The sequence below is a fragment of the Pteronotus mesoamericanus genome, unplaced genomic scaffold, assembly GCF_021234165.1.
Source record: "Pteronotus mesoamericanus isolate MK-2021 breed Mesoamerican mustached bat unplaced genomic scaffold, CSHL_Meso_final scaffold_827, whole genome shotgun sequence".
In the NCBI taxonomy this organism is placed as follows: Eukaryota; Metazoa; Chordata; class Mammalia; order Chiroptera; family Mormoopidae; genus Pteronotus; species Pteronotus mesoamericanus.
This window is the reverse complement of record NW_026555327.1, coordinates 766,658-786,450: the sequence shown is the minus strand read 5'-3', so window position 1 is coordinate 786,450 and position 19,793 is coordinate 766,658. Positions and strand designations below refer to the sequence as shown.

Here is a 19,793-nt window from a genome sequence, read left to right as displayed (position 1 = left end):
CCTAATTGGATTTTCACACCAACAACGGGAGTTTGAGAATGAGATGGAGGTGGGGGCACCACAAAAAGAAGGCTGAATTATTTGGATATTCTGCAAGGTCTTGCTAAGGGGCTGGAACCATCAGCCATGCCTACTTTGCAAATTGATTTTCCTTGATGTTCTGGATCTCAAGAGCAGTTCCTGTTAGCAGATGCATCCCGCCCTCCCTCCCTGGGAAGAATTGCTTGGTCGTTTCCAGTGTCGTACAGAGCCCCTCTCCAGGGCCCCTGTGGGTCCTTATCAATTTAATCGAGGCGGGAGCTTTGTGCATCTGCACTTGCCTGCAGGGCTGTTTGCTACCCCGCCTTCCATGAGCCATTTCAGGAGCCAGCTTTTCCTCCCATCAGGGATGCTTCTCTCCTTTCATCTCCACCCCCCTTCCTCCCCTTGGCCTCTTCTGCTGGCTGATTATTCTGGATCCCGCTGACACAGGTGCTTTTTCACCAACCAATCCGGAAGCAGGCTCAGCTCAGCTAGCAGAGGCATTGCTCACCGCAGCTGTGAGTTAGAACCCAGGCTTTCTAAATCAGGAGGATCGAGCACAATTTGGGGTTGGGCTGAGAAAGCCTCACCTCCCCCTGCCTGGACTACCTTTGACTTCTGCCTGGGGTGAGGCATCTCTTCCCAAGCCAAAAAGTCAGTACTGGCCAATCATTGTTTATTTCAAGGAGCTGGATGTGTCTTAAACATGCCCACAGAGATTTGACATGAGATGGGGTGGGAGGGGGGTGCAAAAGGCAGGACCTGCTCACCCTCCCTTTCTTGCACAAGTGTTTATTGAGCAACTACTATACTATATAATATATGCTCTCTTGGGTGCTGAGACCAAAGCAGTGAACAAAGTAGACAAAAATCCCTGCTTGCATAGAGCTTACAGTCTAGTCGGGGAGACAAACTGTGAAAGAGATAAAGGAGAAAAATATAGCAGATGTTTGACTAGGGACAAAGACCAAGGGAAAGAATGAAGCAGGGAAAGGGGGTTGAAGGCCTCGCTGAGGAACAACAGATGCAAGGGCTCTGGGGCAGGAACCTCCTGGGGTGTCTGGGGAACCCGGAGGTGACCAGCGTGGTTGCAGCTGAGTGAACAGGGAGAATGGAGAAGATGAGAGCAGAGAGGTGATGGGGCAAGTCATGCAGGGCTCTGCTGGCTGCCAGGAGGGCTTGAATGTTCTTCTGAGTGAAATGGGAGCCGTGGGGAGGCAGTGACCACTTCGATGTGCATTAAGTCATAGTTTTCTTTTTGCTTATTAGTCTTATTCCAGCATTGCTCTTGTTTCATCACGATCTTGGGTTTCTTATCAGCCCCCTTGCCTGAGTGGTGGCAGAGGTCAGGACTGCTGAATTCTTCTCCTGGGGTCGGAATGTGGAGGAGAAAGCTTGGGGGAGAAAGAAAAGCCCACACTTCTTTTGGGATGACTCAGAGCCACAATTACCTGGGCTCCTCCTGCCCCTGAAATAGATCTAAAGCAGCACTTGCCGAACTTCGGTGTGCACACAGATCCTCTGAAGCTCCTGCTAAAAGGAAGTTTCTGACTCAGCGGCCGGCCTGGGGTCTGAGACTCTGCATTTCAGCAGGTGCTGCCTATGCTACTGGTCTTTGGACCACAAGGGTCTGAGGTCGATGTTGCAGGTTACCTTTTGGGGCATGTCTGTAGATATTGGCAGGGTCTGTGGGTGCACAGAGGCAGAGGTAGATGACATTTGATAGCCAGTGTGGCCATGTCTGACAAGAACTAAAAAACAGAAATAAGGGAGGAAGGGGCAGCCTTATTCCATTTGCCAGTATGCTGACTAAGCCTTCGTCGCCATACCCGGCGAGCTCTGGGTCTGAAATCCAGGCGACACTGTGCACCTGAAACCGTAATAATGCGGTCCATAAAAGTGCTGCTTGCTGTCGGCTCTCTGGGACGCTTCCTGGAACCTCAGCTCGAATCTGTTGCAGAGGAAGTCACATCCCAGCTGTTTAGGGGCAGAAGGCCAGGGGGCCGGAGGATTGAGAAGGCAGCTTAATGCAGAAGCAAGCAGAGAGCTAGTTGGCAGGGAGGGGAAGCGAAATCATCAGATTCAAATCATGATTTCAGAAGCCTCGGCAAGAGAAGGCCAGGGAAGGGCTTGGCGTTGCTTCTTTGTGTACAAATATTGTCTCTTATTTTCCAGGCTGCAGGGTGAGGCAGAATGGAGTATTTGTGCAACAGAGCCCAGCTTTGTTCTCTGTGCTCCTAATGACTGTCAGCTCGGAGGCAGGAAGCCAATCAGAGACGGTCGTCGGCAAGGCTGGCTTTTGTTGGCTCCCCAAATTGCCCTGAGTCTCAGATTTGCTTTTTAGAGTGTGCATGAGTGCAACTCAGCTGCTTTCAGCTGGAGGCAAGGGCTGGAGCTGGTGACAAAGAAGGCCTGGTTTTCTGACTTCCGTAGACTTTTACTCTCAGGTTTCCTATATCAGACTCTGTATTCCCACCTAGAAAGTGGGTATATGCCCCAATTCCTCCAGCCTGTAAATTCTCTTGGTTTCACGGAGCCTCCAAAATGCCAAACCTAACTGTCAGGCCCTAGGGGAGACTGAAGCCAATTAAGTTCCCAAGGGAGAAAGCTGAGAGGAGGGCAGCGGTTTAACATGGCCAAGCTCAGGACACGCTGTTTGATCCTTCTGCCCAGCTGTGGATTTCAGTGTTCCCAGGAGACAGTTGGCCATGTCTGGAGGCCACTTTTGGTTGTCATAAGTTTGGGTTATCAGAACTGGAGAGGAAGGGGTGCTACTTGCACCTAGTGGGTGGAAAACAGGGGTGCTGCTCAACACCCTAGAGTGCACAGGACGCGCCCACCCCAGAGAATGATCCGGCCCCAGATGTGAGGCTTGCCGAGGTTGGGAAACTTTGCTCCAGAGTAAGCAACACTTCGTGCTTTCTCCCCGTAGCATCCATTTCTTCACACCTAAACCTCCTTCTCAGAGCTTGCCAGCTCCATTTATTGAGGCTATTGGACGGGGAGATGCTTCTGCAAGTCAGACAGGAGGACAGGGGACATTCTCATTCACCAGCTGATCGGGGGACCAAGCCCTAAGGAGAACTGAGCAGGACAGACCCTTTCTAAGTGCAGGCTGCCCAGTGGGACTTCCCGGTGAGTTCCTGGCAGGCAGGGAGGAGCTTGCCTGGAGGGACCGCTGTTTCTGCAACTGCCTTTCCCTCCCTCAGGTCTTCAAAGGTCAGCTTCTCTGAAGCCAGCCCCAACTCCGCATTTTATTTTTTTATTGAGGTGAAATTCACAAAACAATATTAGCCATTTTAAAGTGACTACTTCGGTGGACTTGAGTTCATTCAACGTTGCTACCGCTATCACCTCTATCTAGTTACGAAACATTAAGCAGCCACTCCTGGCCCCCCCTCCCCCAGCCTCTGGCAACCAACCACCAGTCTGCTTTCCGATTCTGTGGATGTGCCCATTCTCGACATTTTATATCAGTCGAATTTATACTCTCTGTGGTCTTTTGTGTCTGGCTTCTTTCACTCAGCAAAATGTTTTAGAGGTTCATCCATATTGTAGCATGTGTCAGTGCTTCATTTTTATGGCTAATGTGCCATTTATGAACATATGACATCTTGTTTAGCAGTTCATTAATTGGTCGACATTTGGGTTGTTTCTACCTTTCGGTGATTATGAGTAGTGTGCTGCTGTGATGTACAAATACTTGTTTGAGTATCTGTTTCCCATTTCTTTTGTTCCTGTACTTAGGAGTGGAATTAGTGGATCGTACAGTAATTCTATGTACAACTTTTTGAGGGACCACCAAACTGTCTCCCACGCTGGCTACACCATTTTACATCACCACCAGCAATGCACAGCAGTTCCGATCTCTCACATCCTTGTCAGTACTTACTGTTTTCTGATTCTTGCATTCCTAGGGGGTGTGAAGTAGTATCTCATTGTGGTTTTTTGATAAACATTTCCCTAGTGGCTAATGATATTGAACATCTTTTTATATGCTTGTTGACTATTTGAATATCTACTTTGGATGAAATTTGGAGAAATGTCTATTCAAGCCCTTGGCCCATTTTTTTCCATTGGTTGTTTGTCTCTCTGTTGTTGAGCTGTGTTATTTATATATTCTGGACACTAGACCCTAATCAGAGATATGATTTGCCAGTATTTTCCTCCCATTCTGTTGTTTACCTTCTCGCTTTCTTGATAATCCTCTTTGGTGCAGTCCAGTTTATCAATTTTTTTCTTTTGTTGCACATGCTTTTGGTGCCATATCTGACCACCATATTTTATTTTTTTAATTTTTATTTTTTATTGCTGACACTGTTACAAATGTCCCCTATTTTTCTCTCTTTGCCCCTTCCCCCCCAGCCTCTACCCCCCAGTCCTTCACCACGCTGCTGTCTGTGTCTCTGGGCTATGCATATATGCATGTATGTTACTAGACTAATCTCTTCCAGTCCCTGCCCGCCACCCAGGCTGATCTCAGAGGGGGAAAGGGTGGGGGCGCTAAAAGAGATTAGCCTGACCACTGTATTTTAAATTGCAACCCACAACTTTCTTTCCTCCTTTTTCTTTCCCTTGCGCTCACGGACTATATAAAGTGGCTGTCTCACTCGCGTCTCTTCCCCCAGGGCAGAGTTTTTTTGCCTGTTTTACTCTCCGCTGTGTCCCCAATCCCCAGAATAAGGAGATTTCATATTTGTCCAATAAATGTTGGAGGTGAGACGGAGGAAAGATATCCACATTTTTCTTTTTTTTTAAAGATTTTATTTATTTTTAGAGAGGGGAAGGAAGGGAGAAAGAGATGGAGAGAAATATTAATGTGTGGTTGCCTCTCAATCGCCCCTTACTGGGGGTCTGGCCCACAACCCAGGCTTGTGCCCTGACTGGGAATTGAACCAGTGACCCTTTGGTTCACAGGCCGGCACTCAATCCACTGAGCCACACCAGCCAGGGCCACGTTTTTCTCACAGTCATCTGCTGGATCCCTAGGGCAGTGAACTTACTCTGTATGAGACTGTCATAGTGGACACATGTCATTATACATTTGCTTAAACCCATGGACTACTGAACACCAAGAGTGAGCCCTAACATAAACTATGGACTTTGACTTATGACGTGTAGGTTGATCAGTTGTAACAAATATACCATTCTTGGGCGGGGGGTGGAGGATATGGATAGTGGGAGAGGTTGTGCATGTGGGGGGACAGGGGGCTTATGGGAAATCTCTGTACCTTCTGCTCAATTTTGCTGTGAACCCAAACAAGCTGGAAAGATTTTTCCTTAATTGCACGATACTCCCTTTGAATACATGATTTTAGCCACCATCATAGCAAACTGCATCGTCCTCGCCCTGGAGCAACACCTACCTGACGATGACAAGACCCCCATGTCCGAACGGCTGGTAAGTGATACCTCTTCTACAGGTTTCTCCTTCCTTTGGGGCCAGACCAGTGTGGCAGTGGGAGTAGAGGGCAGATCTTGGTCTTCGAGCCAAAAGCTGGATCATGAGCCCCTTGTCTGGGGAGGCCTCAATTTCATGCACCCTGATAATCTGGGGAGAGAGATGCCCTCACTGCCCATTCCCCACCCTTGCTCCCCACCAGCCTGGCATCAACCGGGAGAGGGGTGGGTGAGAGTGGTCACACTGTCCATGAAAATGTCCCATTCAAACAAAATCCTTGTGAAAAACTTGGACCATACACCAAAACACCAAGAACAGGACAATGATCCCTCCCTCCCCCCGCCAATGAACCCAGCATCTGGATTCAACAGTTGTCAAGACTTTGCCTCATTCGTATTTTCTGTCCTTATTTACTATTGTGGTTTGTCTGTCTTGGCCAGTTTTTAAAGGCAAATCCCAGAAAAACATGTCAGTTTGTGGCCGTATACCTAAGTTTGCACTGCTAAAAATATGGACATTTTCTGAGGTCACCACAGTTTCATGTTCATACCCAAAACAATGAGCAGTGCTTCCCTGAGATCGTCTAAGACCCGGTCACTAATCACATTTCCGTGATTGTCTCGGAAGTGACTTCTTACAGTTGATTTGTCCAATACCCAAACATGGTCTAGATTTTGTTATGTCACTTAAGACTTTTCATCTAATCTAGAGCAATATATTCTCTCCTGTCATTGACTCATTGCAGAAACCAGTCCAGATGCCTTAAGGAGTGTCCTATGTTCTGATTTCTGCCTGGTGGCTTACTTAGGATGTCATTTAGCTTGTTTCTCCATCCCCTGTGTTTCCTTATACACGGATGTCAGCTCTGGGGGACAGTTGAAGTCCTCACTGAAATTTGCTCATTTGGTGAAACTCTGCAGAGCTGAAAACTACCATCAGGATCCTTCTTGATCGCCCTCAGTGCCCCCCCAACCCCAGTTCTGTGGGTCCCCTCCTGGCTTTCTGACAGTGCAATGGAGGAGACTTCTACCCTTTTTCACTTTTTAAGAACCAGTTGTAACAGTCCTAGGGTGGGGATGGGGGGTAAGAATCCACTGGTTTCTAATCCATACAGTATTGATGTTCTCATGATTTTCAACTTTTTTCCCAAATATTTTATTTATTTATTTTTAGAGGGGGAGAAAGAGAAACATCTCCCCTAGAGAGAAAGAGAGGGAGATGTGAGAGAAATACGTTGATAGGTTGCCTCTTGCACTCCCCCGCCCAGCTGGGGACCCGGCCTGCAACCCAAGCCCTGACTGGGAATGGAACTGGTGACCTTTAGGTTTGCAGGCCAGCACTCAATCCACTGAGCCACACCAGCCAGGGCAAGATTTTTAACTTTTAATAGTTATGCATTATAATTTGTATTCCAAAAAGATAGAACTAGCCTAGCAAAATTACGATTTCAAGACTTTTTCTTTTTTATTTTTGCTTGAAATGAAACTAAGTGAAAAGAGGCCATTGAAAGAACAGTCAGCAGATAGCAGTGCCTTGGCAAGCCCATAGCCGCCAAGTGAAGGCAGAATGCAAGTGATTGAAGCTTGAGAAACATTGTCATAACAGATGGGAAAAGGTCCACGTAGGGGCTCTGACGGAGTGGAGCTTATAGCTTCACTTCAGCTCCTAGAGACTATCCTCTGGGAGCCAAAAGTGGCTGGAGGTCCCGTGAGAGGCTGGGGGCGGAGGCCCTGGCCCTTGGCCAGCCAGCGCAGAAGTATTATTCCAGCATTTTAGCAACCTGGACATCTGTGCTGGTGCATACCAGCTGAGACGCATCATGAGGGTCAGATTGGGGGTGCGGCTGGTGCACAGGGTCCCCCCGCAAAGGCCTTGAGTGATGTGTACGACAGGTGAACAGCCTAGACCAGCATTTTCTGGTAGAATTTTCTGCAGTGATGGAAATGTCCTTTGTCTGCACTTTCTAATATGGAAGCCACTGGAAAGGCAGCTAGTGTGACTACGGAGCTGGATCTTTCATTTTATTCAAATTCATTTAGATTTATTCAGATGTAAGCAGCTACACGTGACTCGTGGTTGCTGTATTGAACAGCGCAGGTCCAGACAGTTCTACTCGGCCAAGTGGTTTATGAAGCTGACCAAAAGGAAAGAAGGAGGGTGTCTTCCCCTTGAGTCTGTTTCTCTTGAAAAAGGCTTCAGACAAGAGAACCCCAGGAAGGATGCGTTGGGGTCAGTGAGTGCTGGAGGGTGGCAAGAGGCTAGGGGAGGTGGGTACAAACCAGGTGGGCTGATCCCCGATGCTGCCGCCCTCTGCCCAGCCAGTAACCCTGACCTTGCCCTGTCTTCCTTCCAGGATGACACAGAACCGTACTTCATTGGAATTTTTTGTTTCGAGGCTGGCATTAAAATCATCGCCCTTGGATTTGCCTTCCACAAAGGCTCCTACTTGAGGAATGGTTGGAATGTGATGGACTTCGTGGTGGTGCTAACAGGGTAAGTGGAGAGTGCTGCATGTCCCAGAATTATCTTGAATTACAAGGACTTTCGAAACGCCATGTTTGGTGTGGTCCAGGCTGGGCTCAGGGAGGCTTAGCCCCCCTGTTCTCCTGCCTCCTTTCACCCCATCTCCAAACCTCAGCTGCATGTTACAGCGGATGCTTTCTGTTACAATTAGAGTAATAGCTTATTAGAGTCGACTGCTTCCAAAGTGCTTTATGTGCATTCTCTCATTTAATCCTCCCAACAACCCAATGAATTAGGAAATATTAATATTCCCATGTGACCACTGAGGAATCGGAAACACAGAGAGGAACTTGCCTGAGATCCCCCAGCTAGTAAGTGATAGGCCTAGGATTTGAAGCAGAGATTATGTGCTCCCAGAAGTCAAGTTTTTTACTGTCTTGTATGCATGGTCCTTTTGCTTTGCTTGGGGATGTCTTGCCCCTGTTTTAAATTGGTTAATGTTGTTGAGGACTTTTGGGTACAAGAGATTATGGTAGAACTGTGGAGAAAACCAGTCTAGATGAGGTGCAGTCACCGTCTTCAAGGAGTTTTCAGGTCTGTATACAGTGAACCATAGTTGAAAGGTGGATGTGTGTACACTTTCCATCAATGACCCTGTATAAGGTAATGTTAGCTCCTATAACAAAAAATTCAAAACTAGGTCATGATTTAAACACAACAGAAGTTTATTTCTCACTTATTTTAAGTCCAAAACAGCTGTCCCTCGTTGGCTGGCTTCTCTCCTCCGAACAATGATTGAGGGGCCCAGGCTCTCACTACATTGTGGTTCCTCATTATTAATCCTCAGCTTCTAAGAACTCAGTGCTTGCCTGCCTGGAAGGGGATGCTTGGGAGGCTTATGAGCGTGGATGGGACTTGGCACATATCCCAGTCTTATGCCTTTGGCTAGAAGTCAGTCACGTGTCCACACATCACTGCAAGGGGTGCTGGGAAATGTGAGACTGCATAGAAGGGAAGAGAAATGGATTTGGTGAATAGCCAGCCAGTCTTGGTCACAGACCCGAAGCCCTTTATCAGATCCCTGTGTGGACATTACTACTTTGTGTTGATTTCTGCCTCCTCTGCCCAAGCACTCCTCTCCCTTGAGCTAAGTGTCTGGCTCTTCTCTTCTAAGACCCCTCTTTGTTAGGAGGTCTTCCTTATGGTTCTCCTCTGTGGGGTCACAGTCCTCGGTGGGTTCCTATTTCTCTTCCAGGCTCTGTTGCTGTTCCAGGTGTTGTTTCTCTTGGCCGATGTCCTGGGTCTCAGCACTCATCCTGTGTGGGCCAGGCTCTCACTATTCAGGTTCTGAGGATGTGCGTTGTTCAGAGCCATGTTGCTTCTCACAGCAGGAGCCGTGTTATATGGGGCAGCTTCAGTAGAGCAGTCAGATGTGAGAGGTCTGTTTTGAGGATTCTGGGGTAGCTTGTAGCAGGTGAGTATTCCCTGAGGGATCTCTGTTGGCTGTGCCCACAGTCCTGTGGCTTGGGACCTTGGCCGATTCCAGAGATATGTCATGACATCGGGCACTTTTCTCTTAGCTTGCTCGGAGACTCGTCTGTAAAAAGTGGCTGACTTAGTTGTTTAAAAAATGTAAAATAAAAATAATCAGACATTCAAAAAGAAGTAGAGGATAATATGACAAATACCTGTGTATGCAAATATTCATTCAGTGACTATCTGGTGTACACCTACTGTGAGTCAGGCTCTAGGACACAGCAGTGAACAAAACAGACCAAAGTCTCTCCTCTTGTGGAGTGGGTATTCTAGTGGTGAAGAGAGGAAGGAAGGAAGGGAGGGAGGGAAGGAGGGAGGGAGGGAGGAAGAAAGGAAGGGAGAAATGTCTGATGTGCAGATGGTGGTGAGGACTACAGAGAAATAATAAATCAGCAAAGAATGGGATGTCTGTCGGGCAGAAGGGGTAGAAGCCAGGTAAGAGTTCATTGGGATGGTGATACTTGCATGAAAACCTGAAGTGGGTGAGTGAATGAGCCATGAGGATAGCCGAAGGAGGAGAGTGCCAGACAGAGGGAACAGCAGGTGCAAAGGCCCTGAGGCTGGACTGTGTTTGATGAACAGTGGAAGCCAGGGTGGCTGGAGCAGAGTGATGGAGGGAGAGAGCAGAGGAGGTTAGGGCAGGGAGGTGATGGAGCAACCATCAAAATGAACCTTTCTGGTACAGTGTCTCTGTGTTCCTTTTCTTTTGGCCCCACTCTTCTCGATTTCCCATCCAGAGGCACTTTACTGAATTTTGTTTATCATTTCCATGTATGCATTTATGTTTTTGTTATGTAAATATATAAGAAATGCATACATATGGTACTGTTTTGCATGCTGTAGGTTTCCCTGTAAATATTTTCTATAATCTGCCCCTTGCACTCAGCATGAGATTAATCTGACTGGCAAGACTAGATCTCATTCACCCATTTTACTACTACATAGTATTCGGCAGTATGAATATTCTACCAGGTATTTATCCACTGGGGTTGTTTCCAGCTTTGGGCTATTTTGAACCAAGCTGTCTCCTTGTTCTTGTGAGTGGATTTCTCTAGGGCGTATACCCAGGAGTGGAATTGCTGAGTCGCAAACCATACACATCTCCAGCTTCACTAGATACTGCCAAATTGCTCTGCAAAGTGGTTGTGCCAATTTATGTTCCCTGGGGGCTGACTTTTGCTGGCAGGGACTGGCTTGACCTTGCTGGCAGGGAGGAACCTTAAAAACCTCTGTTGTTTTTTTTATAACATGGTTCTTGAAACACCTAGGGAAGCTCATCTGCCGTTGAGCATGTAGTGGGTCTCACTAAGTGATCGGTACATTAAGAGGTAGCCATTCAGTGGGTCACTTTGCCAGTTGGATGTTTGTCTCTGCTCCTTGATTACAAGGTGGCCTTTTTTTCCCCCTAGTTTTACACATCTCTTGGGCCTCTAGAGGAGAAATTTTTCATCTGGGGCAAATACATCTTAAGCATGGAAGCCCATAGGTGTACCCATAAATCCTTTAAAATTGCATGCAAATTGTGTGTGTGTGTGTGTGTGTGTGTGTGTGTGTGTGTGTGTGTGTTGTGTTGTGTGTTTCTGGTCTTTAGTTTTCATTAGACTCTCAGGAGGTCCTGGTCCTAAAACCACAAGGAGTCACTATTGTAGGTTTCTATCCTTTCTTACCCTCTTCTTTCCTTCTTTCTTTTTCCTGCATTCTTTTCTCTTGCTTTTCTTGCTCTTATTTCTCCAGCAATCAGCCACCCTTCCTTATTGTCTGGTGGTTCTGTCTCCTTCAAAAACAGGCACATAGCTCAAATTTCATTACTTCAAATTCCAAGGGGCTGTTCAGTCTCCTGTTGGGTTATAAGCTAGGAACAGGGAGAGGAGACTAAAAGCTCTGCAGGCCTAGCCGTCTGCTCAGCGTCAGTGCCGGGGAAATGCAGTAAACTCTCAACTCCATGTTCCAGGGGGAGGGGACGCGAGTGTATTAATTTGACATTGAGACAAAGATGATTTTAACGAGTACTTTCTGTTTCATTGTCTTCTTATGTTTATAAGTGAATCACAGCGTTAAAACACCACTCATTTTTTCCATGAATTACCAAGTTTTTTGCCATATTCTTGTGTAAAGTTTGGTGGGAAAGATCTTACCCATGGATTTTTTTTTTTTTGGCTTGTGCTCAAGGCCTCAGAGAAATTCTTACTTTGTAATTTAATCAAACCCCTTTAAAGTGTTCTTTCATTGTATTTGAAGGACTGAATCGAACTGAAAATGTGTAAGAGCAATATTTCAGAAGGCTGGCTATATTTCTGAGATAACAGAACTTTTACTGTAATGCTCAAATATATGTAAACATCAGAGGGGTCAAATAATACAATTGTGCAAGAAAAGAGACTGAACATTGTCAGGGTAGGAATGAAAACAATTGTTTTTGTATTCATGGGCTTAGCAGCTTACCTGCTCTGTAAAATAAATGGTGGTTAAGCTGGAAAGTGCTAACCCTTCTGATCACCAGAGTGTCCTGGGAAAGTCGCCAAGCTGTTTAAGGAGGTGGGGACCATTGCGCTGATAGAGATAGTCAAGCATTCCAGACGGTTGTGACAGATACCCTGACATCAGCTAAGGCAGGGAGCATAGGAGCTCTGGGTCCTTGCCAACTCTGACCTTCTGTGATTCTGTAAAATCAAAGGTTCTTTTTTGGAAGGTCCCATGAAGTACCCCAGGCTTTGGGCAATTTTGTTGAGGATCAGCGTGAGGAAAGACCCAAGTATTTGGGGACCAGCAGAGGACACTGACTTTGGTTTCATAGAATCATTGAATTTTAGGGCTCAGTGGACTCCAGCAGGTCCAACCCTTTATTTCACCCACAAGGGGGTTCAGACCCCCAGGTGGGGGGAAATCGGGAATCCTCCAAATTCAGAATGTATGTTTACATCAGGGAGCCTATAATCCTGGTTGGCCGGGGCAGTGGGAATGGTGATGAATGCCACCCCTCGGGTTAAGCCACTAGAGCTTCCCTTCTCTTCCTTCTTCCTGTCCCCCAGCAACCCAGCCTGCGGCCCCTTTCCAGAGAGAAAGGAAAGGAGTCTCAGAGAGTAGGCCCAATACCCCCTTTTTTCTTACCTAGCTAACCTGAGGTCCAGAGGGCTCTAAATGACTTAACCAGAGTCAAACACTTCTCTGCCTCTCTTTCTGTTTTGATTAGTTGATCAAACACATGTAGTCAGTCCTCAGCTTCTCTTCCCTCCTTACCCTGCCAGGCAGCTGTTCCGAGTTGCCTGCAAATATAAACAGCTATCTGAACACAACAATAACAAAACACAACCAGTGTCCTAACTCACGAGACCAACTAGCAGCTCCTATAAATACCAGCTGCATTTTATTTTAACATCTCCCTGCATTAATTCCTCCCCCAGTGGATCAGTCACCTTGGATAACAAGAAGATTTCCCACTGTGGTACAAATGCTTTTTATCCTACAGAGAGTTTTATTATTGACAGAGCATCGGTCTTTTTATTGTTCAGAAGATTTGCTTGTCACGATATTTGCCCAACCGTGTTCCATCGGGAACCGCCTCACTTCCCAGCAGAAGGAGCTAGTTTCTCCGTCTTGTAACAGTGATGATAATGATGTTGGCTGCCATGGTTGCTCTTCTCACCATTTATTGAGCACTTATTATCTGCCAGCGCTATATTAACAATTTTGTGCGCATTACCAGTTTCACAAGCCTTTCTTAGAGAGGAATTTGAGGCTCAGACAGTTCAAAGTATTTGCAAGGGGCCCCATAGCTGATAAAGGGTGGATCAGGATCTCAACCATTCTACTAAGACACTCCCCTAAAAGCAGGATCACCCTGGACCTGAGCTAAGTTCAAAGAGCTATATTCATCCCAGTATCCTTTTGAACATAATGCCTGTTATCAATAACAGTGGCAACATCGTCAAATTAGAACTTACAAGGCACTTACAACATGATATACCATACATGTATATATGCTCAGTTTATCCATAAGCACTCTTAGTTAAGTACCATTATCATCCCCATTTTATAGATGAAGAAAGTGAGGCTCAAAAGAGGTTAAATAACTCGTCCGATGACACCCATCTCACAAATAGTAGGTCCAGGATTTGAATTTGGGCAGATCTGGATCCAGAATTTTCTTGGGTCTTGCATTATATCCCTAAAGTCAAGTTTTCCAGGGAAATGAGGGGGATCCTTTCTTTTCTCCCCCGTATTAGGTTCCACTGTGGCAGAAAAAAAGTGGGCAAAAGAGATTTTCCAGAAACAGGAGATTGACAGAACCCAGTGGTTAAGATCTGGGCCTCAGGGTCAGAGGGGCCTCTGCCAGTGGTAAACCTGAGACTCAGTTAATCTCTCTGATCCTTGGTTTTCTCACCTGGAAAAGGGAAGTGAGGATGGTGTCTACCTCCTCAGGCTGTGGTTGGGATTAGGGGAGGCAGTATACGTGACAAATACTATGAACTGAGTTCCTGGGCTGTTTTTAGTGCTTTGTAATTAGGAGTTGGTGATCTAAAGGGAAAATGAAAACACATTCCTTTGGAGGTGCGTGGTTGATGCTGCAGATACTCTGCTTCATATTCATCCTGCTCACCTCTGAGCTACCTGCAGCTGTGTTGGGCAGTTCTCACGCAAGCTAACCTCTTCACACCACCAACACCCTCCTCTTTGTGCATCGCCATTGGAGGCTCTTCTGCAGCATGGCAGGTGCTTGTTCAGACCACATGGCAGATGCTGAACATGCCCAGGAGTAGCCCTTAACCAGTGAGCAAGGGAGTCAGTGTGTAAATACCCTTGCTTCCCTATTGCTCAGTAGAAAACTCAGAGGTGTGTTCTACAGCTTCTCAGAGGGTCCCCTGCAGGATGAATCCAAGTTGCTCCCAACGAAACTCATTCATTAATGCACCCTTTACCACCTTCCAGTTCATTCCTTGTGATTTCCTGGATCGCCTCCCTAAAGTCTTTGTCTTGGATCTGCTCTCAGAGATTTCAAAAGTAACACAAGGAGCAATGGGGTGAGAAGCCTAGTGCATTAGAGGTTTCAGCACCCTGGACAGCGCACGTTACTGTATAAAGGCGTCCTCCTTTCTCCCTCTACGCTCCACCCCCTCCCCCACACCCGATGGGGTTGGAGAGGGACTGAGTGAGGGCCAGATGGCCGGGTGACGTTTTGTTCATACTGAGCTTCTTGGCCATTTCCCCTGTGTGGCTGGAGAAGACCTTGCCATCCATCTCTCTGCAGGTTTAGGGGCTGATTGAGGTCTTGTCCTCTCGAATTGCTATGACAAACTTCAGCCTGCCTCCAGAGAGGCATCTGGCCACTGCCTCTACAGTTTGCAGGGCTACCGACTCCCTCTTTTCTGACCAGGGCAGGGAGGCGGCTCCCTGGCGGGCAGAGGAAATCTCAGCGGAACAGGAAGCAAGTGGGCACCTATGGCCAAGGCAGAGGCTGCCAAGCCAGAGATATTGTGCTTAGCTTTGCGCGGGGGGAGCTGAGGATCTGAAGATGCTGTGTTGTGACAGCTCTCCAGGGAGGACCTGGGCCTAACCCAGGGGTAGAAGGCCCTTACTTTCAGTGGGGTCATGCAGTAGAGTGCGAAAGCTGAGGTTTAGGGGAGGGGGGAGTCCTAGGAAAATGAAAGCCCCTGTTTTCTTGACTTCTCTGGCTATAGCAGACCCTCTGGGGATTTCATGCAATCTCAAAGGTTTAAATACCTTCTGTGCTGTCATTTCCTAAACTTAACATCTCCAGCCTGGAGTTCTCTCGAAGTCTCCACTTAGAGAGGAATTCACAGGCATTCACACTCTAGATGTCCAAAACGGAACTCCTGAGTATCTTCCTGGTATTTCCTCTTCCTGTCTTCCCATATCATTGGATGGCAGCTCCATCCTTCCAGGGCCTCTGGCCAAACATCTTGGCACCTCCTCTCTCTCACACATACCCCGTGACCAATCCTTCTGCAAAGTCTATAGATTCTTTAACATACACACGGGGTCTCACTACATCTCCACCCCAAGCTGAGCCGTCACCATCTCTCAGCTGGGCTGTTGAAGCAGCCTCTGCTTGGGTCTCTCTGCTCCTGCCCTCCTCTCCCACAGCCTGTTATCAACACAAGCAGCCAGAAGGATCCTTTTAACACATAAATTTAGATTAAATCACTTTTCTGCTCACATCCGTCCCATAGTTCCCATCTCAGTGCAGAAGCCAAAGTCCTCACCACAGTCCACAAGGACCTGCACGATCTGTCCCCATCTCCTCCCACCCCTATCGCCCCCCACCTTCCTCCTCGCTCCCTCGCCGCCAGCCGCACTGGGCTTCTCACTCCTCCGTGAACACTTCGGGCAAGTTTCTACCTTAGGGCCTCTGCCTCGTATGCTCCTCTCCCAGACACCCACTCATGTACAGAACTTTGCTCCACTGTCCCCTGGCCCCTTTTCTACAATTGCAGCACTCTCCCAACACTTCCTGTTCTCTTCCTCCTATTTACATTATTTCCCATGCACTTACCAGTTTCTGACAAACTAGATACTTCACTTACTTATTTTGCCTGTCTCTTCCCCTAGGTCACCTCCATGTGGGCAGGGGTTTTGTCCCTTTGGCTCATGGTTGTATCCCCCAGTGCCTAGAATAGTGCCTGGGACACAGCAGGTGCTCAGTAAATATTTTTGAATGAATGAATGAATAGATGATACCTATGGCTTGTCAATGTTGAAGGCAGTTTTACCGTAAAATAAACTACTCTCAAGGCAGAGAGGCCCATGACTGTCTCTGATCTCGATGGTGCAGTTGGGAGTCTGGACTTAACCATTGCATGTCCTGTGGCCAGTATAGGCCTGCCTAGGCTTGTGATCCCACCACAGGACTTATGGTGTGTCTCAGGTCTCGGAATACTAAAGCCTTTTGGAGTCAGCTTTCTTAGCTGCTTAGCATTAATAAGGTGACACAAATCCGCACAGGTTTGTGTGATGCGGGAATGTCTGGCAGGGCTGTGTTCTCAGGCCTGCTGTGTATGACTGTCAGGTTGCACATTTAACCAGGCGGCTGGAGCATACTTTTTAAGTGTGCAAGTCACCTATTTGTAAACTTTTTTTGGAGACATCATTGGCTAAAGAGCATCAAATACTTTACTCCCAAAAGTCTCTTCAGCCCTAAGAAGCTTTGATTTTTAGGAGTCAAAGTTTTGTTTGTTTGCTTGTTTTGTTTTGTGGAGGATTTTTTTGTTGACTTTTTAGGAGTGGAAGTCATACTGAGGAGGCACAGGCCATGCAACATTTTGTTTTCACTGATCACAGGCACATTTGAAGGCCACCCACTGAATTTCAGGACAGAAAACTCTGGCACCAGGGACAGAGGCAGGAAGGAAGCCTGAGACTCTTAAGTCCTGCTCTGGGCACAAAAATGTAGTTGGTGCTGTTTTCCCTGCTTCATGTCGGTATTCCAGGAAAGTTAAATAGAACGATTGTAAGATTGAGTGGACAGGAGGGATCAGACGAGGAGGTCTTTGTGAACTACACTGAGGAGTTTAGAGGGATCAGACATTTTCAAGGCCAGTAAGTACTGTAAAGTATATAGCAGAATTGCATCCTATGCAAATTTGACTTCCATAAAATCATTGATATGTAATTGGCACAAATACAAAAAGAAAAAGGAAAGATATAGTAATTAAATTGTGTGGTCATTTCTGCCTACCGTGCCATTTAGTGAGCTTTTTCAAAGGGACATGCATGATACGTGTTCTGCATAGAACCCAGGGCAGAGAATGCTTTTCTCTGCAAGTAACAGAAGAGACAGCTATCTAGAAGGGGCTTTAGCATTAAGTAGAGGTTTGTACCTCCTGACTTAGAAATCCATGGACCAGAATTAGTTGACTAACCTAGTGATGTCTTTCTGTCTACCATTCTGCCTTCTTCGGTGTGTTGAATTTTGACTTCATGCTTTGTCACCTTAAGGTTGCAAAATAGCTGCCACATTGCCTCCTCTCACAGCCTCATCCAAAAGCAAGAAAGTAATGGTGGGAAAAGAAAACTTTCATTGGAGGCTTTTCTCTTTTTATCTAGAATGAAAAATCTTTCCCAGGAGTTCCCAACAGACCTCTCTACAGCTTATTGGCCACACATAGGTCACATGACCATTTCTAACCTCAGGGAAGACCAGAAACATGAGTGTCTGGCATTTTTGCCTTTTTATGGGAGGGTGGCTCTCCCTCTAGGTGAGATGGAAGAGGGAAGTGGCCTTGGGGACAATTAGCAGTGTCTGTCACATGTGGCATACTATTCTCAATCTTTTATATCACCTATTACTGTACCCATTACACACACTATTACTCTGCAGGCTTAAATACACAAAACAATGTATACTGTACTTTATGGATGATTTAAGGATTTGTCAAGGGTATTTTTGAGTATATGTAATTTTTCATCTGTGCACTGACTTCAGAACCAGGACATAACTCTCCCATGTAAGATATACCATTACTTTGGAGAGGTGGGTTCAGATCCTGACTCTGCCATCCTAAAGACATGACTTATGGGCAAATGATTTAGTCCCCCTTGTTCTTAGTTTACTCATCTGTTAAATGAGGCTCACATGAATGCTTACCTCATTGGGCAGAGGGGAAGATTAGATGGGATATTTCTTAGTACATCGTATAGGCTCAATAAAATATAGTCAAGAAGAGGGGGAAGGGAGGCAGATTCCCAACTGGGATGGAGTTAAGTCATAGAATCAAAATGATTTGGGAAGATAATGGAAACAAGAAGGAAAAGATGGATTTTAGGGCTGTTTCACCAGAAAAAAGGAACATTCCAGAACATGACAATCTACTATTGACCGGTATAATGGTGGTGCCCTTGCAGGGGCATGGGGCACGTCTAGTGCAAACTTATTTCAATTGTATTGGGGTTCCCGAGAGACATAGAAGTTAAAACATTGCTTAGCAGGCAGATGGAGGAATGGTGAAAGCTTAACTGGAGAGACATCCACAAAGGCGTTGGTTAAAGCTGGAAAGTGACTGAGCCCTAGAGGCACGATGGTGGGACAGGCAGGAACTCAGGGTCAGAGAAGCACCCACACTCGGGCTTGAGAGGGAGGAGAGGATCAGGGAAGGAAAGATGCGGTAGACAGGCAGTTAGGAAGGGAGGTAAGCGCGGCCAGTTCTGTGGATGGAGGCAGCAGGGTTGTCCAGAGGGAAGTTGGGGATGCATGAAGCCTTGGTGGCAGAGGTCTGACTGAAAAGGAAAGAAAGCAGGACGTCTCACCCCATCCCCAGTTTGGGAAGTTTGGCAATGACAGGAAAGAGGAAGCATTTGGTAGTTTCTACCACCTGGACAGAGATATGTTGGGTTAGGTGGTCCTATTTGGGGAACAGTTTGATTTCCTGGGTCTTTTTCCTCTCTTCTACAACAAAAGTTTTTTACAAGAGTGAGAGAGTGGGCATGTTTAGAAACATGAAGAAAATGGACGTGATGTATTTGTATCTCTCCATAAATAAAATTCTGGTTATGTCAGACCAAAATACCTGGACAGCTCCTCATGAAACTGGAGAATATGTTTGGGATGATTGTATTTAGTAATATACAAGAAATTCACTTGAGAAGCTCTCTCAGAAGTAGGATATGATCCACCAGGATGGCAGAAATTGAGGTACAACTCTGAGTGATCTCTTCTCGGGAATGACATGTCTGATTTTATTAATGGTTTCAAATATGAAACCCACATTAACAGGTATAAGGTAGAGCCTTCAAGTTGTTGCAACATTGCTGTGCAACCCAGTTGCCTCTTGTGCGGGCAACTTTAGATGAGGGAGCAGCCAGGATACGCACACCCTGTTTAAGACCATGGGCTTTGGAATTTGAACAGGTTCAAAACCCAGCTCCATCATTTCCAAGCTGTGTGAACTTGGGTCGGTGACTGTACCTTCCTGAATCTTAGTTTCTCATCTGGAAACCAGGAGTAATAATACTCCTTCTCTTGTAGAGTTGTTTTAAAAGTTTAGTAAGTTAACGTCTGATACATGGTGGTTGAGGTTAATGATGGTCTCTACCAATGCATGGTCTAAAGTAAGAGCAAGGAACATGGTGCTTCTTTGGGCCTCAGTTTCCTCATCTATGAAATGAGAATAATAATTCTGCCTACTCAGAAAGGAGGATTCAATGAGTTAATACCTGTAAATCACTTAGAAACTGGCACAGAATAAATGCTTAATGACTATTAGCTATTATAAGACTAATGACTATAATTATAATGATGATGATAATTATTACTACTTCTCCAGGCCCAGTTCCATAGACCAGTTAGTTAACTGTAAAGAACATTTGCTCTTCTTGGTTGGAGACCCAGCATCCGATTTGGAAAGACTCTGCCTTTATG

The 19,793-nt window shown here is 46.3% G+C and overlaps 1 protein-coding gene across 4 annotated transcripts in view; it reads left to right on the top strand.

The window, feature by feature from the left end:
- The window catches only part of CACNA1A (calcium voltage-gated channel subunit alpha1 A), a 204,933-nt gene that overhangs the window by 33,733 nt on the left and 151,407 nt on the right, over window positions 1-19,793 (top strand). For all 4 annotated transcript variants that reach the window (XM_054563540.1, XM_054563537.1, XM_054563538.1 and 1 more), the window contains exons 2-3: window positions 5,317-5,422; window positions 7,776-7,915. In XM_054563540.1, coding sequence (XP_054419515.1) covers window positions 5,317-5,422; window positions 7,776-7,915 — 246 coding nt within the window. The remainder of the gene's footprint in view (window positions 1-5,316; window positions 5,423-7,775; window positions 7,916-19,793) is intronic.